The 25,801-nt window shown below is 32.8% G+C and overlaps 1 protein-coding gene and 1 pseudogene across 1 annotated transcript in view; both read left to right on the top strand.

Moving 5' to 3' along the window:
• Positions 1-25,801, top strand: part of Cdh7 (cadherin 7) — a 135,312-nt gene that overhangs the window by 94,185 nt on the left and 15,326 nt on the right. Inside the window, exons 8-11 of the mRNA XM_004858458.4 lie at positions 6,797-6,933; positions 7,883-8,004; positions 8,763-8,880; positions 11,637-11,888. Coding sequence (XP_004858515.3) covers positions 6,797-6,933; positions 7,883-8,004; positions 8,763-8,880; positions 11,637-11,888 — 629 coding nt within the window. The remainder of the gene's footprint in view (positions 1-6,796; positions 6,934-7,882; positions 8,005-8,762; positions 8,881-11,636; positions 11,889-25,801) is intronic.
• LOC106010562 (metalloproteinase inhibitor 2 pseudogene) lies at positions 1,106-6,722 on the top strand (annotated as a pseudogene).

Below are 25,801 nucleotides of genomic sequence, written 5' to 3'. Positions count from 1 at the left end.
TAGTTTACAGACATTTCATACCTTAGCTCCAATTTTTGGCATGTCTGCAAGTGCTGCTAGACAATGGCTTTATAATACTGAATCATTCCAAGCCCTGTCATTTAGAAATCTAATGACCATCAGGACTGTTGGACAGTCTGCCTATTCCTTGACGTGGTCAAAGTTTGCTGTCTCTCCTCAAGCCAATTCATTCTTTCCCCACACCTTCCCATACTCTTTCCATTGTCCTTTACCATGACAACTTCCTGGATTCCTAATAAAGATTTGTCATTTAGGTTAGTATTTTTTTTAATTTTTGTAATTATTTCCTGGTACTGAAGAACAATTATTGAATGTATGTATAAATGAAAAGAAGATATAACATAAGGAAATCATAATAAGTCAACTTACAAAGTGTATATATGCATTTTGTATATATGTAAATACACATGGTTGTATATTTTAATGATATCTAAATGCAAATTATAACTTTGAACAGATATTTATAAGCTATAAATGGTAGCTTCAGAGTTTGTAGTTTACAAATAAGAAATACTTGGATGATAGAAACTGATTTCCCATGCTTCTTTAAAAATATACAGAGGCCTAGATTATTTCTATATCTATTAATGATTAATGTTTTCTCCCTGACTAGAATAATGACTGAAGGCATTTAACTGTTAAATGAATTCTCAACTTTAATGTTCTTTACTCCAAAACAAGGATCTTGAAACTACTGATAATATAAACAAATGTTTTTGACATTGGTTTTAGCCATATAGGAAAATATATAAATTCATTTATATACATGTATATGAATTTTTTGCTCATAAAAATAATGCAAGTATTATCTTAGAGATTAAGAAATTTAACAGCATGAGTAACAAAAGGTTTTAGTATTGACTTGATATATGAGTGCATAGGTATTTATTTTATTCATGTTGAGAAAAGGAGATATCTATCTCTATATATACATTGGTTGCATAAATATTTATATATAGTATCTCTATGTGTTTATGTATATGTGTGATATGTATGTACAAACATAAATGAAAATAATACTCTTCTAGGTAAACATATTCCACCCTGTTTCTCACAATGAACACAGATATAAAATATTGAAAAAATGCAGGATTCTAGTGCAAAGCAAATAGTAATATATGCTTTGGAGAAGACTACTATTAAAATTATTTCCAAACTTGTGGTGAGTTTACCAAGTTTTCCTTGTATCATTCCTTGGCCTAGACTAAAAACTAGAAACATATTAGCCAAATAAACATAAAGCAAACTGAAGAAATAAAATAATAATTGTAAGAGTAAAAATTAATATATAAACATAAAAAATAATAGAGAAATTAATAATATCAGAAGACTTTACTTTAAATAGATTAAGAACATTGATTATCCTCTATCAACATTGACATAAGTGAAAAAGAGAACAAATTATAAATTTTATAAAAAAAGGTTAGATATCATGACATCCTGCCAACATAAGAGAATACTATGAGTACTTCTGCCCAGGTACAATAAATCAATTCTTCAAAATCAGTAAACTTTAAAAATTGCTTAAAATAAAATAGCCTGAATAGTCCTGTGTTTATTTCATAAAGTTATGTCTATAGTTACAACCTTCCTGAAAAAGAAATACCCATTTCATTATGGTTTCACTAGTAAATTCTACTAAGGATAAAAAAAAAGAATTATTGCAAAGTCCATGCATTGTTTTTTAGAAAATAGAAAAACAGGAACTGCATCCCATCATTTTTATGAGTCCAACATTATGCCCACTAACAAAATCACGTTAGATTAGAAACCTTCATGTAATCATTTGCAACAAAATATTATAAAATTATTTCACACAATGAAAAGGCATAAAGTTGGCAAAACATTCATACATTCATATTTCCTCAATGTAATAAACTACATTAAAAAAAGAATGATTACATAAATAGAGGCAGAAAAAATATTTGGCCAAATTCAAAATTAATTCTTGAATAAAAACAAATTCTTAATAAATTAGGAATAAAATCTCTTCATCCTAATTAAAGTTATCTAAAAATTTTTACAGCTCATATTATAGCCAATGGTGAACAAATCAGTGCTTGCTCTTCACAATTCAAAAAACAAAAAAAATAGTATCCATTTAGTACTTGTAATCACTGTCATAATGTGATTTTCTAGTGCAGTAATGCAATAAAAATAAATAAAAGCCATGGAAGAAATGTTTGTCCTGATTTCTAAAAGACATGATTGTTGTGCACATAGAAAATGACAAGAAATTTTTAAAAATTCTCCTTGAACAATAAGTGATTTGCCACGTTGCAAAATACAAACTCAACTTAGAAAAATCTATTGTATTTTTACATATTAGCACGCAGTAATTCGAAACCTAGGACAATGCAAACGTAGTGATCAGGGCCAAAGCTGTCAGTGAGAAGAGGGTGGACTCCGGGAACGACATCTATGACAATCCCATCAAGAGTATTCAGGATGAGATCAAGCAGATAAAGATGTTCAAAGGACCGGAGAAAGACATAGACTTTATCTACAAGGCCCCCTCCTGGGCAGTGTGTGGGGTCTCACTGGATGTTGGCAGGAAGAAGGAGTATCTCATTGCAGGAAAGTCCGAGGGGGATGGCAAGAGGCACATCACCCTCTGTGACTTCACGGTGTCCTAGGACATTCTGAGCACGGCCCAGAAGAGCCTGAACCACAGGAACCAGATGGGCTGTGAATGCAAGATCATATGCTGTCCCATGATCCCATGCTACATCTCTTCCCGGGCGAGTGCCTCGGGACGGACTGGGTCACAGAGAAAAACTTCAGTGGCCACAAAACCAAGTTCTTCGCCTGTAACAAGAGGAGTGATGGCTCCTGCGCATGGTACTATGGGGCGGCGGCCCCCAAGCAGGAGTTTCTTGACATGGAGGACCCTTAAGAGGCCACCAGCACCCCTGTGGCCAATTGAGAAGCCTCCAAGGGTCTCGACTGGTCCAGCTCTGACATCCCTTCCTGGAAACAGCATGAATAAAACCATCATCCAAATGGGTCCAAACAAAAAAAAAAACTGCTTATACAGTTAGCAAAATTTGTACAGATCCTCTATGGTGAAGAATACAAATTATTGATGAAAGAAATTAAAGAAAGCCTAGCAGACAAACATACGTTGTTTGGAAGGGTCAATGTAGTAAAATTGTCACTTGTTTCCAAATTAATCCACAGATTCATTACAATTAAATTTAATGAATTAGAATTAAATCCCAGAAGTTAATTTTAATGATATAGACAAGATGAACCTAAACGTTTTATGGAAGTACAAAGCCTATTAGATATCCAAATAATTCTAAAAAAGAGATATTATGGAGAAATCTATCGGATTGCAAGATTTGTTATAGCTATAGTAATCAAAATTTATGGTATTGGCAAAGTGAGGCAGAACACACATAATTCAATGGAATGGAATAGATATTCTAGGTAGATCTATATACATATGGTCAGTTGATTTTTGACAAATTTACAAGGGAAATTTAATAAAAGACAATAGGCTTTCAAGAGACTCTGTAACAATTGGACAAATTTATACAGATAAACTGTTATCTATATTTCATATATTAAACAAAATTTAAAATGGATCATATATTTAAAATGCCAAATATGGAACATTTTAGAAGAGATTACATGTGAATGTATTAATGACCAACGGTTATGCAAAACACCCTTAAAAGAAAAAATATACACACATACATTTTTATATGTGACTTCAAAACATTAAAATTCATCATGAGGGCCCGAGATTTAGTTCATTGGTGTTGTGTCTGCCTGGCAAGCATAAGGTTCTGAGTTGGATCCGCGGTACCAGAAAAAAAATAAATAAAATTTTTTTTAATTAAAATAAAATTCATCATGATTAAAACTTTGAGCTCTTTGAAGAGTAACATTAGAATAGAAAAGGACAAGCTACATATTAGGAAAAATATTTAAAATCACTTATCCAGCACAAGTCTTGTATTCAGTATACATGAAGAGCTCTCGACATTTTTTTGGAAACAACTGAATTAAAAATGGACAGCCTACTTAAACAGTCCACTTAAAAATAGGAGATGCATATGGCAGATAATCACAAGAAAATTAACATAGTTTATTACTAGAAAAATGCAAATTATAGAGCCCAGTCTGGTGAGAATACCTAGAACTGTCATCTATTTCTAATGGGAATGCTGAATGGGACAGCTAAGTTAGAAAAGAGTATTCAGTTTTTTTATGAGCATACACTTAAAACATAATCCAGTGATTCCACACCCTAGAGAAAAGAAAATATGTTGAAACAAAAAGTATGAATTCTTACAGTAGCTCTATTTGTCACAATTGGTACCAACCAAATATATTTTAGTACATGAATCTGAAAACATGCTGTCATAGATCTATTTATTGGATCACTAGCAAGCATGAAAAGTGAATGGACACTTAAATTAAAATGATAATAATAACAGTAAGAGACAGTCACCTAAGTTGGGTGAGTCTTAGTCTTCTGTCTGAGTGCAAGGAGCCAGGCCCAAAAGGTTCCATTCTATAGAATTCTTATTCAGTGATACTCTCAGAAAAGGCTAAATTACTATGATGTGAAACATGTATATCAGTGTTGGCCAAAGCTTCCTGGTAGAAGTGTTTGTAACTACAAAGAGAAAACACAAGGGAGCTTTGAGGCTATGGGCCTGTTTTGCATCCCTATTTCAGTGGTGTTTGCATCATTCACAGCGTGTTAAAATCCATAGAGCTGGACAACAAAAATAAAAATTCTTATTAGTTTGATGTTAATAATAATATAAAAATAAAATTATTTAAATAACACTGAGAGTTAGAGACCAGCCTGAGCTACATAGCAAGACACTGTATAAATGTATAAATAAATAATTTGTGAATTTTGTCCTTTGTGAATTGTTTGAAATAATGTATAAAATCCTTTACTCGAGCTTTAATCCCAAAATCAAGAAGGAATATTAGAAAAATTCTTTGGTAGGCCAGTACTTTTGTGTTCTTATGTTCAAAATTAGTTTCAGAAATACCATGTCGAACAGCTTGATAAAACTCACTAATAGCCTTTCATTCATTGTTAGTCTATGTTAAAAAAGTACATCAAGGAAACCATCCAGCATATCACTTCTTTACCCAATGTAATTGAATTAAAAAAACCTACCAGTATTGGTCTATTTAGCTTTCAAGTTGGGTTCTAGTGGCTTATGTGGCTCATAATTTATGAGCTACAGAAGCAGTGATACATTACTTCCAAGGCTGGGTCATAAACATACTGCAGCCACTACCTTCTTCTATTTTTTGGATTGATTCCTCTGGAGTAGCCAGCTCTTTTGCAGTAAGGACACCCAGGCAGTGACATGAAGAGAAGCCAATTTTCCAGCACCAATCTTCCATCTGTGCCATTCACATGCCATCCACTCAGGAATGAGATTATACAGCCTCATCATCAAATAACTGCAGGCCCCACCAACATTTGACTGCACCCACCTAGAAGATAAGGAACAAAAGTCTTCCCCATCAATACACTCTCATATTCTTAACTCACAAAATGAGGTGTAGTAAATGATTATTATTTTCTTAGGCTAGAAGTGCAACTTGTGTTATATATACACAGTATTGAAAGTCATGAGGACCAGTGATATATGAATTATTAAGAAAGAAGTGAGGAAATAAAGAAAGGCAAATTAAATTGAAAAAGATGTTGGTAGCAGGAGTTATAAGCCTTCATCAAGATGCAGAACTGCTAGAGAGGGAGGAGGGAGGAGAGAGTAACTTGCATGACGTAGAATTTTCAACAGTACTGCATGTGTGAGAGAGATTAGCCAGGAGTATGCATATAAGAAACTATGACTGAACCTAGGCTGTGGATCAAGAAGACCTAGCCAGAGGCAAATGTATGAAGGCTCACAGTGTAATTGAATCAGTTATTAATCATCATGCAGAAAGCGCATGTATGTTTTGTTTCTGTTTGTTCTTTAGTTCATTTAATCATTTCATTATAAATGACTGCCTTCCTATCACCCAACTAGAAAGACTGTGAAAACAGTATGAAATGGTGACTTATTAGTGGAGGGTGATTTCTGTGCATGGAACAAATAATAAAATGGAATAAGAAAAAGAATGCAACAGTAATTTTTCACTTATGTTTGGATTTTGGATATTTTGAGAAAAAGTTTTACATATCAAATAGTCGTGTAATTAGTTACGGGATTTCTATTTTGAAACATGTCTTTGAAACCCTGGTCAAACCCTTGAGTGAGAAATACAAAATAAAAAGGGGTTAATATCAGGTTGGTAATATCAAACATAAAATGTTAGTAAGCATATGCAAAAGGAAATATGTCTAACTAAATAAAAGGGGGCTAGTATGTTCTTGTTATTGTCAAAACATGTTGCTAAGCATATGCTAAAGGGAATATATCTACATATGATGATTTTAGAGGGAGGTAACCATGACCAGGGCTGGCATCTATTATAAATACACTTTGGGAGCAATAATAATGATGATGATGATGAATTTGAAGTTATAATGACTTATGCAAAGTCACTGCAAATGTAACTATACTATGATATTTATTTTGAACTGTTTGACTAAAAGCAAGGCTATTTCTAACAATATGAATGAACAACTATACAGAAGTTTTAAAATAAGGTATGTATTACATTACTACCATGATACATCATGGAGTCAGCAAGATTTGGTGTCTAGCTATGCCATTAATAATATAATTTTAGCAAAAATTTATCAAACATAAATGTTATTTTTTCTTTAATTTTCAATTAGGTATTCAATTGACAGAAATACAGACTTGGAGAGATACTTCAATATTGATGCCAACAGTGGAGTTATTACAACTGCAAAATCTTTGGATCGAGAGACAAATGCTGTTCATAACATCACAGTCCTTGCAATGGAGAGCCGTAAGTTGTAAGGTTTAAAATTGTATTAGGATGGAGGACAATGAGAGTGGAAGACAGATTGTTGCGAGATTGCAAAGTCAATGTGAATTGTAACAACTGCTTAATTGATTTGAACAAAAAATATGAATGTCCAAAATGTCCAGGCTTTAAAGAAAAAGCGCATATTAATTTGCCCCATATGATAATATTTTCACAAATTAATGAAAACAGAATAAAATAATAGGTCTACATTACCTTTCAAGAACTATTTGTGGTTCTATGGTCACAGTTTATTTATTTCATTTATGGTGATGAGGAATTTGCAAAATAACACACAAAAACTAATAACTTGATTCCTACCAAGACAAATAAATTTGAATATCTGGTGTTGATCTTATTTTAGTCATTGATAAAAACTTCATTCAAAAATGCATAACCATATGCATATGCACATATTATATATTATATATTAGTTATAGACATGCAGCTACAATACATGTATATATAATATGAATGCATGTCCATAAAATTATGAGCTGTTATCAAAGAATATTGAATTTTTTGGTTTATTCTTCATTCTTTCAACAGTGGTTTTATCAAAGACTAAAAGCATACATATACATAAAATATCACATAAACATATAGCAAAACATGTACAAATATATAAACCCATATACACACACATACCATGTATATACAAATACATATATGTATAGTATGTATGTGTATACATACTATAAATATTCATACATGCACACATGTGGATCAGGATATCTGTGAATCCTTGAAAGAATATAGGGTATGATTCTAGAATTCATTTGAGATGTATCCTTTTTTTAGAGATGCAAAAATTTTTGTTTGATTTTTAGTATATTTTTGCCTGCTGTTCATGTAAGTTTTATTAGTAAAATAACAGAAAAATAATAAAATTTGTATAAAAGTGCCTGATACACATTTTCTTATTTGTTAGAGAATCCATCTCAGGTAGGAAGAGGTTATGTGGCCATCACCATTCTTGACATCAATGACAATGCCCCAGAGTTTGCCATGGACTATGAGACCATGGTTTGTGAAAATGCACAACCTGGCCAGGTGAGTCTTCAAAACACTTTACTCCTCATTTGTGATGTCTTTAAAAATATCCAGTAGCAATGCCTTTGAAATCTTCCAGGTTAAGATAACACATAATCAGCTTGTTTTAGCAAAACTTATACTTTGATATACAGCATGAATTAATATTAAAAGGACTTTCAAATCTTGGTTTAATTGGGTGATGAAAATTTCTCAGGAAGAAAAGGGAAACATTATAAAAGGCTTTTAAATGGTTCAGGGCTTAGACTCTTTCAAGGAGAAATACATTAAACTTATTTTGGCTCTGTCCATATTACAGGCAGCGTAAGTACCCGAGGTTCTAAGAATGAAATGCAGCTCCATCTCAGTTTGGTTTGTTCATTCCTTATTCAGTGCTCTTTTTTTTTTTTTTTTGTACCTGGGATCGAACACAGGACTTTGCCCTTGCAAGGCATGTGACTGCACCACTGAGCTAAATCCCAGGTCTTGATCATTCCTGTTGTTCTGTGTCTTGTGATGCTTAATAAAATGTCTAATCAATTTGCACAGCTTATTTATGAGAATCACAAAAGTAAGTTTAAATGTGCACCTTACAGAGGACATGATTTGTTTCCCAGAGCCCTGTTTAGATTGGGTTCCTATTGGCACATCTGATCCATTCCTCCACTTCATTCAGGAAGACAGCAATTATTATATGGGAGAAAATTGCTCTGTCTTGGCTCAGAATACTTAGCAGAACACAGCAATATGTCTTCCTGCTTTACATTTTCTTTTCCTAGGTCATCCAGAAAATCAGTGCCATTGATAAAGATGAGCCATCCAATGGACACCAGTTCTACTTCAGTTTAACGATGGATGCAACAAATAATCACAACTTTTCCTTGAAAGATAACAAAGGTAGATATTGTCACCTGCAGAGGCAGCAAGTACAGCCTCTCTAAGCAAATAGTTTTTCTGTCTCAGGAATGCTGACTATGTATTTAAAGAAAAAAATAAAAGCAGCAAGGACATTTAATTAAACGGCAATGTAGACCTCAAGTAATTTTAACACAGATTTGCTATCATGACGGAGAAGCTGCTAGTTCAGTCATTTTCTGCTTAAAGCCAAGTGAGGAAAGTCAGATCTATTTATTTACTTTTTCTTTTCTACTAGACATTTTCTTCCTTACCAAATACTTTAACTAAATGATCTGTTAAGGACCAAATACCTTGATAAGGATTGTGCTGCATAGATCCAACTTGAGACATTAGGAAAATAAGTTCCACTAAATCAATTTTGGCTTGATACTTTCAAACATAATATTTTTACATAAAAATAAAGATAATCTATGAAAATAATAATATATTAATTATGCTAAAAATACAGTTTTATAAAAGAATTCTCTCTATTGCCACATTACATGTCCCTGCTAAATAAAAAATAATGCTTTAGCAACTTCCTAATCGTTATTATAAAAACATTTCTGCCAATACTTTGAGTCGATTCTGGTTTTGTTTGTTAATGTATTTTGACAATTATAACTTTTAAAGGAAGCATGTGAACTTTCTTCTATGTTGCAACTTTCCATATCTGGTTTCATTAGAAAAAATATAGAACTATGTAGATTAACATATGCTGGCTTAGTGGAAAGACTTACTTTCAAAAGGTGAATATTATGAGGGCTTTTGCCTGAGGCCACAATCAGCTTTACTGCAGAAAATCCAACCATAGCCTCAAAAATTTAATCTGAAAATAATAACTTTTTCCTTATCACATTCTCTACTTATTGAAAACTCTGTTGTCACTCTATAAAAGAAAGTAGTTTCCTATGTGGATAATCTCAATCTCTCTTACTTAATTTTGGTTGGAAAGGATCATCCTTGGCTCTTGGAGCAGTCAATACAATATGGAGAATATATGACCTTTATAAGAAGAATATGAATATATTCATGTGTCATGATCCTGTTCCTCCATGGTTGTTGTATAGAAATATCTGAGTTTCAAGGACATTCATACTAGAGCTCCCAATCCTGATCTTGAAAGGAGACATAAGCAGGAGGAAAAACCAATTCTTATGTTTTTTTCAATGGTAGGGGGAGCAAGTATAGAATATTAAAGTTTTATAAACTCTTTCTTTTATAAACTCACATATTAGCCATTTCAGCTTATGCTCCGAATTTATTGTGTGGATGTGTATTACTTTGATATCAGTCACATTAGGTTACAAATCAACAACTTTATAAAACTTTTTCTATTAAGTTATAAATATATGTAACATCTACATTGGTAAGATGCAAAGGCAAAGATCAGTGCGTTGCTCGTAAGTGTGTAAGAACATAAAAAAGAAGTATTCCTCAACAACTCCATGTTTACTTTTTCAGATTTATATATTTTAAAGTAAAATATTTGTTCCCCTAAAAATCTACCAGAAGGAAAATGATCATCAAATTTTTATTTCTGTCTCATTAATAACTGGGTTAATATTTTTCTGCAATCTAAGTGTGAGCTTGCTATTTTGTGCTGCTTGAGAAGAATGAATTCTTTTTATCCACAGTAATGTTAATCTTGTCATGCTAACATTGGATAAACACCCTTTGAAACTATTTGGGAGGGGAGGATGCACAGTAGATGAAGTTATGGTCCTAATCACCCCTCTAGTGCTTTGTATTTTCATTAATTGCTATAAATTCTAAAAATATCATAAATTCTCCAGTTAATTAAGACAAGTTATCTGGAGCAATTACTAACAGACTTTTTTAAAGTATATTTCTCATAAAAAATTTCAGTTATGTTATTGCATGTGTTGATCACTTTTTAAATCTTCATAATTTTTGTAATCTTCAGATTGAATAGAATACTGAATATAAATTGAACACAAAAGACCTGTGTTATCACTGACACACACACACACACACACCATTTGGGTGAGTAAAAATATAAAATATAAATTTTAAAAATATAAAATTTTCACAAGCTATACAATGATTCTTAATCAGAATATCTATGTACAGTCATGTGCTGCACAATAGTTCAGTAAATTATGGAACACATATATGATGATGGCTGTATAAGATTATGTCACCTAGGAGGTGTGACCACCTCAGTTACTGTATGTACAAGTGCCCCCACAAAGGTCAGATGTCCTTACACAGTTCCCAGAACATATGTCATCATTAAATGACATGAGACTGTGACTTAATTTAAATAAATCCACAGTGACACTTTTTAATTTCCCTATTTGAGCTTGGAACTTGGCAAAGAATGAATTGGAAATTTCTTTTGTGCTACATGATTATGTGCCAGAAATATTTAATCTGTTACCTCTTGTCTCCATCTCTGTAATTACATGGTTTAATATTTAAGTAAAAAGATGTATTATATGTAGTTTTGACAGAGTTACATTTAATAAAATAAATGACATACAAGCATCTTCATATTCAGCTCTACTTCATATCTATTTATTTGGCTATGTGCTGAATAATATAAATGTCTTTAAATGTATTACATCAGAAATATGTCTTTCTCCAATGAATCACAAAGAGAATTGTTGAATAAATATCTGCAATTCCAGGACATTATCCCGCTAAGGAATAAAAGTAAACATAAGCACTTAAAATTTGAAGACTGATCCCATTAGAAATCTTGCTATATACATTTGCTTTCTTTATCCTAGACAACACAGCCTCAATACTAACCCAGAGAAGTGGCTTCCGGAGACAGGAGCAATCTGTTTACTATCTGCCAATTTTCATTGTGGACAGTGGATCCCCCTCACTCAGCAGCACCAACACCCTGACCATCCGTGTGTGCGACTGTGACGCAGATGGCATAGCCCAGACCTGCAATGCAGAGGCCTATGTCTTACCTGCTGGCCTCAGTACAGGAGCCCTAATAGCGATACTTGCCTGTGTCTTGACATTGTTGGGTAAGTACTGTTTTCAGTGCTTGCTCTAGAGGAGCAGTTGCAAGAACCATGCTTCTCGCTTCTTTTTTTCACCCTTCCTTTAGATTATCGTTTTAAGAACATATAAAAATATTCTACTGGATGGTATTTGTTCATTAAATAACACACACTCGATGATCATACTGCCTAGTAGTTTGTTTGTTTGTTTATTTATTTATTTATTTATTTTTATTTTTTGGATACCAGGGATCGAACTCAGGTCCGTGTGCTTGCAAGGCAATCAGCGTAACCACTGAGCTAAATCCCCGGCCCCTAGTAGTATATTTAAAGTATAACACAGTCCAAATAGTTGTCAATTTCATTTTCCAAAAGACAGCAAAGATAAATGCCTTATGGATAGAAGTGATATTTTTCAAGATTTTTTTTTAAAAAGCTTAGCTTATGCCATTTATTCATATTAAAATATACAGCAAAGAATGTACCCGAGACTTGACTAAGGCTTCAGAAAGAACATTTTCTATGTTGTTTTGAAAATGTGCTTATTTTAGAATTATGGCTTTATTAGTCAACTTTTTCCAAAAAATTTAAAGTAGCTTTCTTAAATTATTTGCAAAATTTAAAATGCTGAAATTTAAACAATGCAAAAGTTCTACTTTCCTAGAAAATTATTAGCATATTTAATTCTAATTTTCTGTGATTATTTTATCACTTAGTTAAATTTGATTTATAACTCATATTAGCAGTGCAGGTTCATAAAAGAGAAGTCTGAATCCTTTTAAAAATTGGGAAGCATCCAACAAGGCCATTGGGTAATGGGTTTATTTCAGAGGAACTTTCTCCTTCAAATTTTAACTTACTACAACAAGGACAGTGAGAAATTACTCTTGCACATCAAATTGTGCTGCATGTTTTCTTGGGGTATAATATAATTACTAAATCCATTTATAATATATCATCATAAAAGCAGCACTTACAATGAAATTCAGCATTGTTTAAAAACTAGACTTGTGGAGCAAGATAAGACTAACTCCTCTTTCTGCCTCCAACATACACTGGTTGTTCACAAGGGGAGTCATGATTCTCTTTTAATAGCATCCTAATATGAAAGAAGAAAACAATAGAACTGGTCTCATGAGGTGGTTATGAGAATTAAATGAGATAATTCATGTAGAGAACAGAATGTCTACCATATAGTGAACATTCAATCTATTTTAAGTGTTATTGATGAAGCTAAACTCATCACTCTATTAACCATGCTAGGACCTACTTACTAATACAATGTAAACAGTCTCATAAAAGCAGAAGTTATTATCTTCAATAACTTCAGCTAAACAAATAAATCTAGAAGGAAATAATTAAACTATTTTTTTCACAAAGCTTCACACAGGTAGCAGAAACTTTCAGAAATTTATTAGAAATGGCATATAATTCCCAGTTAAAGTCTGATTAGAATATAAAAGACTAGAATAAATTTGAAAAAAAATGGAGCCATTGCAAACAACTTTTTATTGCTCTACTGGGTTCCAAAACATAATAATGAAGATGTAAATTAAATATTTACTTTATAGTAGTAGAATAACCTGCATAAGAATGTTTAAAAATTCCTTATGTGTTGAAGATGCCAATGTCTTTAGCTTGCAAATTCAGATTCAAAAGAAGAGCAAGAAAATAGGTACATAGTGAGTGGAAGATTTTTTAAATTTAACTAGTGTATCACAAACAATATACATTAAACTATAGCAAAAAAGGAATAAGATAAAACTATATTCCCCCATATTTGATTATCACCAATTGTATACTGACTTTTATTTAGACTCTCTCTTCCTCTTTGACATTAGATAAATCTTTTTGTCTGTTATTTTAGACTTTTTAGCATTTGCGGTTGCTTGAAAATTCTAATTCGTTAAGAATCATCGAGCTGTTATTCAAAGTAACTAAAATAAGAGTTTGGTTTTCATTCTATTTCATTTGATTTTATTCTCCATTCTTGGGTATTATATATATATATATATATTTTATATATTATATATATAATATTACTGTGTGTGTGCATGTAGGGTTGTCAAATTTTGTCAAAATTTAGGTAAGTTTGACTGCTCTTAATTTTGAGTATATTTCTTAACTATTAAGCGGTTAGAAATGCCTTATCCTATTCTTTTCATGGGAAGGGGGACACCAGCTTCTCTTTAATTCCTTCCCATTTGCAATGTTAACACTAACATTAATGAAATAGAACAAATGAAAACCTATAGAGGACTGAAATGTCATATTCTACTTAAAATGTTAGTTTCAGGAGAAATATTTTATTTGTGCCCATTTAATAAGCACAATAAAAGGATTTTAGGACAATTCAGTTGTATAATCTGTCTTCTAACACCCAGTTTCTTTCTGATTGTTCTAACAGTGTCTACTTGCAAAATGTGATTATCAATTCCAAATGTGGTTGCAGAATGGAATGAGAAAATGTAGATAATGTATGCACTGTACCATTAAGCACCAGTTAGGTTCATAAAGGTCTATAAATTTCTCTGTTGTACATTAAGAAATTCTTGATAAATGTTTAGATGTTTTTAATGAAAATATTAGGGGGATGTGGCATTGACATCCTTTAATCAAAGCAGTGACCTTGCCTTTCATGTATATCCTGCTTGCCAGGGGCTCCTTGATTGATGAGCATTTCAACCCAGGACAAGATTTGCTTCCTTCACAATGTGTGCTTTACATAATCTTGCATACTTTTGAAGAAAGATATCTAAGCTCCTTGGGTGGAACACATGTGTAATAACTTGAGTAAGTCACCTTGATGGTCGTACATGCCATCTAATGGAAGGCCCTTTAACTGCCAGGGGGAAAACACCATAGCTTCTCTATTTCCAATGGATGGCCTTTTTATCATGAAGATTTTATTAGTACAATAACTTTAGATAAACATAATGATCACACTCATCATATGGTTTTTGTACCTGTACATGATATATCTTGATTTTTATTTTTCCCATTCCCTCCCTTCTTCCCCTCTTCCTCTAATTTATAAGAGCTTTGTTTCCATTGTATCTTTATTTTCTCTTTTTATTCTTTTCCCTTCCTTCCTTTCCTTTTCTGCCTTCCCTTGTGCCCCTTCCCATTTGAACATTTTCTTCTTATTTCACAATATTTACTACACATTTTGGTCCTTTTTATACTTTCAATTTCTCACACTAAAGAAACAATGCAATATTTACACATGTTTGTCCAATTTATTTCACTTAAGAGTATGGTCTTAAGGTACATCCACTTAGCTGTAAACGTCCCAAGTTTATCTTTCTTTATGCTAGAGTAGTATTCCATTATATCTGTCTATCTATGTATCTATCTATCTATACCTTCATTCATCAGTTGATGGACATTTGGGCTGTTTCCAAGATTTATCTATTACAAACTGTGCTGCTACAAACATGGGTGTGCATATATCACTATGGGATAATCCTTTTAATTCTTTCAGGAAGATAGCAATAAACAGTTCTTATTCTATTCTGACAATCAAGATTTTATGCCTTATTTTACTTGTTTTTTTATAAAATTTTCTCAATGTCTAAAAATGTAAGTAAAAACAGATACTTATACTGCACTACAGTTTTAAATCAGGAGGTTCTGCCTGCAAGCTTTCATTATTATTGAGGCACAATATAATAATCAGTATCTTTTGCTCAGTAGCATTTTAGCTCAGAATTTTAATCTTCTTGTACATTGTTTTCTAATTTGGTGAAAGCAGATGATTATGGCTTTTTACTCTTTTTGTTTTTTCTTCACTGTCATAGACTATTTTCACACAATAAGTGCTAAAGACAATGAAATCCAGTATTTATAGGGGCTAAACATGGGGTTTAGGGTATGATATGCTTGGTTTCTGCTGGACAAATGACACATTCTTTACAACAGCTCAATAAATGGTGTAAACATTGTTTCTAGACACTAGGATCATTATTTGTAACAAACATTTTCAAACTTATAAATATTTTTCTACAAAAAGTAACAAGATGAAGCTGTAGGAGGGGTGATGAGAAATGAGAATCAAGTTCAATTAAAAATCAAAGTATAGGAGCCTCTGGGCTTTGGAATCTAAAAAGAGCATATTTTATTACTTCTCAGGTGTGTGTTGCAGTTATGTGACAAATTAAAGTGACTTGTAACATTACAGAGGTGATATACTGAATCTCCCAGCATATTACCATTGGGAGATATCCTAGAAATTGATTCTAGCCCAAACCCCTGTGCTTTACAGAGGGGAGTCTGCAGCACAGTTACATCAGGGTCTGCAAGCGTTCATAGAACAAGTTAGAGGCGCAGAAGGCGTAAGATTCTAGACTTCCCTAATCTCAATCAGTCTTTTATATTAAATAAATATTAAATAAAATGAATATTAAAATTAAATGTTAAATAGATAAAGAAATGCTTCATGAAAATACAAAAATCATTGCTTATATATAATCCTTTCTCAAGATATAAAATTCATGTTAAGTGAAATTGGATTTGTCAATCTTTACCTTTATCTGTATTTTTCTTACTGTATGGAAGAATTTTTTTCCTGATTTCTCCTCCATTCTCTCTTGCTCTTACTGTTTTAATGAATTTTTGACATCTAAATTCTTTAAATGAGATAATCCAAAAAATTAGAAATGGGGTTTCCTTCATTTACACTGAGCACAACCTAAATGGGAGACAGAATTGCCAGATTCAAATTCCATAACATAGTGATCGACCAGGTGCTTTATTGTTAATGCAGAAATATTTAATAATATATGGCAAGATGTCCTAGTATTCTAAAACTTTAATAAAAATGATGCTTCACTTCTAGTACCAACACAAATTTAATTATGAATTTTCATAGTTAAATTTGTATCTGTTGATATATATATAGTTTTTCTACTAGACCAAAAGCACTTTAAAGAAAATAATTGTATGGTTGTTACATTAAATTATTACTTTGATAGATTCTTAAGAAATTAAGAGAGAATTTCATCTGATTTGTTTTAAACTAGGTTTCAAGCTGGGTGTGGTGGTTCAAGTTTGTAATCCCAGAACTTGAGAGGCTGAGGCAGGAGGTTACTGTGAGTTTGAGGCCAGCCTGAGATACATAGTGAGGTCCAGGAAAGCCTTCACTACACAGGAAGAACATGTCTCAAAAAAATAGGTTTTAATATCGAATATTGTTAATCTATTTGGAGACTATTTTACTTAGTTTCTATTACTCTACTCTTAAAATATTTTTTCCTGCAAACTGAAGCCACCACTGAATTTACTAAATTAAATTACAGATTTTTTCCATATTTGGATCTTAGGTTCCAAGTAATCAAAGTCCTATAACATTTCTTCCCAATTTTTGCTCTTCAGACACATCTTGGATTAGTTAGACTGGCTCAGCTTCTTTAACTGAGGTGTATAAGGTGTTTGTAAAAAACTCACCATTCACTGCACAAAATTCAATCTTTTTTAATGTGTCTAGTATGGGAAGTTTAAATTTTACTTGTCATGCATCTTTTCATTTTTCTTTCCTGACCTACAAAATACCAAACTATATTTGGCCTCATGTTACATAGCTGCTTATGATTTTGAACAACAGAAAAACATTTTTCTGGCTCAGTATGTAAGTGATAAATGTTACTGATGTAAAAAAATGCATTAAATTCCTGAGAAAAATAATGGCAGAACTATGTAATACATTGTTCCTTACTGTAATCTATAATGATAGAATATAATTCTCAAGGTAGTCCTACAAATAATAATTGTTATACAGATATTATTGCTATGGCTATTGTTAGCTAATTTATGGTAGCAAATAACAAGCTTGAAAGACAAGTAAAAAACTAATTTATTTCGTAAGTTCATATATGAGATAGGCATTAGCTTAAGTACAAGAATTATATCATCTTATTTTCATAAAATTTTTCTGTGCAACCACTGTCATGCACTTTTTCTATAATAAAACTACTGTTTAGAAGAAATGCACAAAATTGCAGGTTGAATGAATATCAGAGTCAGAACCCAAACACAGGAACGACTGCCATGTAAATGTTCCTGGTATTTTACCATATGTTTTCCAATAGGAATGACCCATGTGTCTCTGAGAAATCCCTAAATGACCCTGAGTACCATAAGCCTGCACATTGTCAGAAAATACACAGACAGCACTGTCTTTTATCAGCTTCACATAGTGATTTTATCATTTGTTCCATTAACTCTGACTGTTCAATTTAATAGTATCCTCCTATTACTTCCAACCTCAAGAAAACAGACAGAATTATATTTAAAACCTGAGCTTACATATAAATATAACTGTAAAAACAACACACAAACTATCTTTTTGCATAAAATATTCATTGTACTTACAGGAAATTTTTTTGTGTCTTAACTCAGACTCTAATGAAATCATTCACTATCAGAGAAGATCTTTGTAATACTTGTTTTCGGGAAACAAAAGATTCAGTTCAAATATAATTAAACTTTTCCTTATCTTGAGACATGGAAGAATTATCTCTTTTATGCTCATCATTCACAAATCTCTAGAACATTGTCGAGCAAGGCTAACCCTTAAAATCCTTGTTCTATTGGATGGCTAAAATTAGCGATCTCAAGAAAAATTCAAATCCTGAACAATTCTCATACATCCCTGACACTTTACATGGTTTAGATTCACTCATGTGATCTTCTGAGTCGAATCAGTTAGCCTTTTCTTCTCTCCACTCCATCTCCCAGAGTTAACAAATCCTTGATTTTTATTTTGTAGTTCTTTTATCAATCCATTTTTGCCTTTGCTGCTGCTTTTCCAGTGTCCATCTTTGCTCTCCCGAATTATGGAAACGACCTCAGTCACCATCAGATTCATTCTGTCAGTACTGCAGGCAGGGTAAGCTTCTTGAAAGCAAATGTGACTGTGACACACCTTAGCTTAAAATAATACTTCTATGACTCCCCACCATCTACATATGGAAACCACAATCATGCAGATCGTGTTCTCCTACTTCAACCCTATTTCTCTCTACTCATACTATGTACTTTAGCCAAACTGTATACTTTGCTTTTTCTCAGACTTATTCTGCTTTATCTTCCATGATCTAACCTGCTTTACTTCTTCTGCCCAAAATAATTCTTTCCAGAATATCTAAAAGATGTTTTGAGATTTTTGAGATATTTTGAGATTTGGTTTTACTAAGTTATCCAGGTTGAGCTTGAAATTGCAACCCTCCTGCCTATGTCTCCCAGATTACAGGTGCGTGCCACCAAACCTGGCTTGATTTTATTTTTGTTGTTACTCATAAGTGATATTGCTATTGGGTGCTGATTTTCTCTTATCCTAACAGTCTGCATTTTTAGGATATTCATCCGAGATTCAGTTCATCTTTTCAACTTTTCTGGAAAATCGATATGGCACAGGTTAAAAGTACTTAAATTATATTTTCAGGCTAGTAGTGATGTAGCCGTATATGTACTTAAGAAAAAAATGAAAACTGTATGACTAAAGACAGAAGAAGCATATCAGTAAATGTCAAGGATATTTTATTTATTATCATTTTAAAATGTTACAGTTAGCATCTACTTTATCAGTCAGATTATATCAATTACAAAACTTCACTTATCCCCTGTGAGTATAAGTGGTAGAGAGAGTTCAAACGTGCTTAAAATGTTGGCTTTTTGTTACTGGGAATTTGCATTTATCTCTGATTCTAAACACATAGATTGGAACAAAATGACATGTTGACTTCTATTCAACTTTGAGAACTTAACCCAGATGTCACTTCTGATGATATCCTTTTCCAAACACAACCAGTATTTCTATATTTTTTATCATTTCACTTCTTAAAACAAATTAATTTTTCTTTGCTTGAAACACTTCAGATGCATTGACTTTAGTGACATAAAACTCAAATGTTTCTCAAGTTCCAAAAGCAATCCACGCTCTGTCACTTGCTCACCACTGTAAGTTATCAGGCTGTCTGATACTTCACTCACTCAGTAGGAAGAGATGCGCAGCCTTGTTTTCCATTATTTTCAAACAAATCACTCTTTTTCTTGCCATAGTCTCCTTGCATCTCTTCAGATTCATATTTTTCCTTATACCCCAGCTTCAATGTTTTTGTGAAATATACCTATGTCTCTGTCTCTCTTTAGCCACTGCATTCTCAGGCCCTAGCACAGGGCACATAGGAAACAAAGAATTTCTGAGTGAACCCATAAATGCCATTTACCATAGTCTGTTCTTTACAACCTTTGCTACATATTTTAAGATTCATTATTTCTATTAATTCATTATTCTTTCAACCAACAGATAGAATAGATTAATATTAGATACATCAATTTAATTAATGTGTTGTCATAATCATATGTGAGTGGATGGTAAAATCTGTCTCTTTCTATGGACCAATTACCAGACACATGGAAATAGGAACTGAACTGAAGATGATGTACAAGTATACTTCTTATGAATTATTATTTTACAGAAATAGTGCTTACTATTTGGTTATGCACTTTATGAATATAAACTCAATGTTCATAAAATTATGATGAAATGTACTTATGGTAAAGATTAATATTATGTCCATTTTGGAGAAGAGGGAGGTAAGATACCATGCTTAGGTTCACATGTCCAGTAAATGGAGTGTCAGGAATTCAAAGTAGATGAGGACTTTGCATAGGAAGGAGTAGTAAGCTGAGGGACAGTATTTGCAGTATATTTCAGGGCCATAATATGTAAAAATTGCTTGATTGAAATATGGTATAAGCGAATGTTTCAGACAAAGAAAAAGTGAAGAAGTTAGAGTCATAGATGACCTGAAAGCTTCTGGTTCTGTTATTTCCTATTTGGGGAAGCAGGTGTGTTAGTCAATTTCCTATCACTGGGACAAAATACTATATACCCACAACTTAAAGTAGGAGAATGTTTTTTTGCGCTAAGGCAGAAACAGGATTCAGAGGATCATGGCAGAGGAAAAAAGTTCAATCTATGGGATTCAAAAAGGAGAGAGAGAAGAGAGGAGCCAAGGGCAAGAATACATCCACCCAGGTGATACATCCAGTGAGCACCTCCTAATAGCACATTCAGCTACTGAACTCAACAGTGGATGCATCCACCAATGAATATAGCATCCTCATGATCCAATCACCTTCCAAACACATGAGGATCTGGGGAGATATTTAGATCTAAACCATAATGACAGGGCAAGGTATGCAACAAATTATAAGTTAGAGAGCTTAAATCTAGACACTTTGAAAGTAATGGGTGATAGTTACTGGGGCAGAAAATTGTATTAGAAACAGAAGTGGTAGTAACATAAAATAAAAATGAAAAATAACATCTTTAAAAAATGTATGTTTTAATAAGCTCGTATATTTCATTATCAATAAATATTTGGGCAGAAATTTCAGAACATGGCTTGGTTGTGCAGAGAGATAGATGGGAGAATAAGATGCCAGACATATTAGCACTTGCCATACAAGAGGTAGCAGGATCTCTCACCTAGCCTCATCTAGGAAGAATGTGAAGAGAGAAGGGAAAAAGTCAAGTACAGAACTTGATGAAGATGTCCTGTGTTTCTCAGAGAAGAGTAACCACAAAACAAACCACTGTTGGAGAAGAGAGATCAAAACAACTTTTCATCCTTCTCCTCCTTCTCTTCCTCCTCCTCCTCCTTCTTCCAAACTGGATCCCAGAGGCCACTGAATGATTTCAAGATGATTGACCCACGCTGAACTTGCTGGGTGGAGTTCTCTGTCAAATACAACAGATACAGCATATAAAAAAAGACTAAGAAGTATCTGTTGGAGAACATTAAAGTTTTTGGTTTTTTTAGTCTCTGAGAATAATACAGAATTGCTCTGGCTTAAAAATAATCATCATATAAGAAAGTAGGAATATGGCATGTATTGTAAGCTAACTTCACAAAAAGGAAATACTAATAAAATGAGTACTGATGAAGATAATTATTGGTTGGAAAATGTCAGAAAACTGTTTCCAGTTCATGGTTTCTGTGCTTTTTAATGAGTGGGGGATAGAGGAGAAGGTTTGAGATTGATCCTGAAGAGAGCTATGAAAGAATGTTTCTTCATGGTGGTTGTTTCTGATTTGAAACTAATAAAACTCAAATGCAATTAAAGATTAATAGAAAATTAGTAAAACTTCACTAATGCCCAATAGAGACAATGTGACAGATTTTAAGTAAGTTGTATGTAAATTAATACTAACTTCTATTATGGTGCAGATTTTAGATTTCTATTTTTTCCCATAGTTTAGTTCTTGTATTTTGATTCCTTTGGGGAGAATGATACTCTCTGGTCTGCATGCTTCTCTGCATTCATGCATGTCTATTACTACAGTGAAATCCATTACAATTCTGCTATATTTAACTGAGTGCACCTAACCGGCACTGTTCGACCTGCTTACAATCTCTTATTACTATTGTTCCTCTATCTGGCATTATTTTTTACATATTTCAGACACTTAGAAAATGTTGACTATTATAAACCTGGATTCTAAATGTAGATATTTAGGTCAGCATTATACTTTCACTTATAACAGTTCTCTCAGTTCTTTTCTCACATATGTTTTCCCCTAATTCCTATCTTTAGTACAAATTAATAATGTTTGTAAAAATCTGAATATAACGTGCAGTCCTTCAAAGGTGCTGAGCCTGGGACCATAGGCTCTGCCTACCTGTCTGACCTTATTTCTTTCCCCTCCAGACACGTTGGCCTCAAACCTTTGCTCACTGTATTCCTTCTCTACCCCTCTCATGGCTGTCAGCCTTCAGTCATCCTCAATTCAGTCATCCTTATCTGGATGCTTCCCTTAACATAATTTTTTTATCTTCATAAGATTTGTTTTCTTTTTGGTATAATTATCACAGTTCTAATTTGTTTATTTTTACTATTTGATTAATATCTGCCCCAGTGAATTGTAACTTTCACATGGAAATATATTTGATACTCTGTGCAATTTTATACTTATCACCATACTTAGTATTTATAATAAGTAATATAATTTTGCTGAATGGATGTATAAACTCATGAACAAACAGCACAATATAAGTTCATCACAACCAGACTACTAGGCCTAACTTTTGTTTTGTCTCTACTCAGAAGTGCAGTCTGCATGACAGAAAAGATAAATGACAAAGACTCCTCAAATATAAGATCTTTTGCTTACTTAGGCAGAAAATATTTTTACTACAGGGATTATCTTCACACCCCACAAAAGCAGTTAATACTTGATTTATCTAAAGGTTAAAATTTATTTATTTATTTATTTTTTATTTATATATTAATTGGTACATTTTAGACATACAATACATTTACATTTATCATTGGGTGTTTGTACCTGAACATGATGTGTCTTAGCTCTTATATTTTTCCCCTTACCTGTGAGCCCTTCACCCCCACCACCTTTCTCTATTTACATAGACTTTGTTTCCAAACACAAAGACTCAACAACTGGGATCTCATCTTATTAAAAAGCTTCTGCACTGCAAGAGAAACTACCAACAGAGCTAAGAGACAACCTACAATATGGGAAGAAATTTTTATCAGTTGTACCTCAGACAAAGGTCTACTATCTAGACTATATAAAGAATTGAAAAAAATCAGACCCTCCAAATTCAAAGATCCAATTCAAAAATAGCCTTCTGAAATGAACAGATGTTTCCCAAAGAAGTAAAAACAGCAAATAAATATATGAAAAAATGTTCAAAATCACTGCTTGTTCAAGAGATGCAGATGAAAACAACACTGAGATTCCACCTCACCCCAGAATGAATGGCTGCTATCAAGAAATCAACAAATAACAAATGCTGGCAGGGGTGTGGGGAGAAAGGAACCCTTCTCCATTATGGTGGGAGTGCAGACTGGTGCAACCACTGTGGAAATCTTTATGGAGATACCTCAAAGAACTAGGACTAGAGGTCCCATTTGACCCAGCTATTCCCCTACTGGGTATGTTCCCCCAAAGAATTAAAAGAATCATACCGCAGTGATATATGTGCACCTATGTTTATAGCAGCACAGTTTGTAATAGCTAAGATTTGGAAACAGCCCAAGTGCCCATCAACTGGGAACTGGATGAAGAAGATGTGGTTTTTTCATAAAATGGAGTACTACTCAGCCATAAAGAATGAGAAACTAGAGTCATTTATAGCTAAATGGATGCATATTGAGGCCATACTCTGAAGTGAAATAAATAGGACACATATGTGTAAATACTGAATAGTATCTCTAGTGTGAGAAACTGAAAGTGTAAATAAGGATAAAATTTATTTTTTTATATGGTTGAGTATTTAGAAAGTAATATTCTCACCATCATTGAAATGTTACATCATCTAACCTTCCAAAACACTTCATACTCTTCTTTTCTTCAGGGTCAATTGAAAAATAAGGAAAACATAAGATATTAATATCTTTGATATGTCTTGTATGTGGTGCAAGGATAGAAGGATATTAATGTCGTAAGGAATTTTTCTTAACATAACTCAGGTTTCTCTTGTACTGAAGAGTGACAGCAGACAAGTTTCTCAGTAGTATGGGAAATATTTACAATCCAATATGAGAAAGAAGTACTTCATAATGCCTACGTATAACAACATATGACAAAGTTCACTGTTACAGCATTACAGATAAAATTTATAATTTTGTAATGTTTTGACTAATTAGATATTGATCTGAATTTGAAGAGAATTTAATTATTACACAACTTTCACTTCAAACCTCCCCCCCTGCTTGTGTGTTCATCCATTTTGTACACACATTTCCCCTCAATTTTACATTTCTCCCTTTCAATTTTGCTGTCCAATACGTGTATCAGATCTTTCACTCTTAAATTCCTTCCCTGTTTACTCCATCACCACTTTCTTATTCATGGCTCTCTTCTCTACTTTTTTTTAAATTTCCCACTAAGAAATCTTAATTGATGTCACTTCCTTTGTGTTGGAATTTCCTTTATTTAGAGGAAACTGTGTGAAAATTTTCTGAAACTAAAGTAGTATGTAAATCTAAAATAAATATTTTATTTATCCATGAGTCTTAAATTTACCGACATCTCTTTCTTGGAGTAAGTGGAATGTATACTCTTGTTTTTTAACCAATGAGCTTTGTTTCATTTACCTTCCATGAAAGCTCTAAGCATATGTGATCTAGGATGTTCAAAGACTTTGGAGGCAAGCCAAGGTTGACACAACTTATCCCTAGTTATTGCACTTAGTTACATTGACTGTAGACAGGTTGTTTCATTTGTCTAAGACAACCATCAAAATACCCCAGAGAACTGGTGTTAAGGTCACATATATGTAGATCTTTATTTCTCACATCACCTTTTCTGCCTCCTATTTAGCCTTTAATAGACATATCTAGTCATGTATTTGGTAGTTATTATGTTATTTCATTCTTCATTTATTGTTAGAGAAAAATAAAATATTTTGCATGCTGATTTCATAGAAATTTAAATGAATATTGTTAGCAGGCTGAATAATTGCAATGAGCATTTTTCCATTGCACACCTGCAAATGTTTGGAATTCTACCACCTCTGGTTTCTAAATTTCTAAATCTCTAAATTCTAAATTTCTAAATTTCTAAATCCCTTTATCATTTTAATTTACTCTAAGGACATTGATATTGATTGTTATTATATACTTGTAGGATCAGTTAAATTTACTTGCCCCAGCAGATATGTGAAAGGCTGGACATTTATTCTAGGCCTTCTTGACAACAAAGATGCAGCCCGTTCTGTTGTGTTCTAGCATAGGCTTTGAAAACCACAGAGCTTTGGAGCAGTGGAAATCCTAATAATCAGTAGACAAGAAGGGATAATAAACTTAATAGAAAGAAAGGTAAGTACCAGATTATGACAGGGGACACAAAGATATAGAAGCAATAGCTTTTGAACTACATATCTTCTCTTTCCTTGAAGGCAGTTGAG

The sequence above is a fragment of the Heterocephalus glaber genome, unplaced genomic scaffold (genome assembly GCF_053883595.1).
Source record: "Heterocephalus glaber isolate CG9 unplaced genomic scaffold, H.glaber_assembly_v1.0 deba00000331, whole genome shotgun sequence".
NCBI lineage: Eukaryota > Metazoa > Chordata > Mammalia > Rodentia > Bathyergidae > Heterocephalus > Heterocephalus glaber.
Note: the sequence above shows the minus strand (reverse complement) of the source record. Positions and strands in the feature narration are given on the sequence as shown.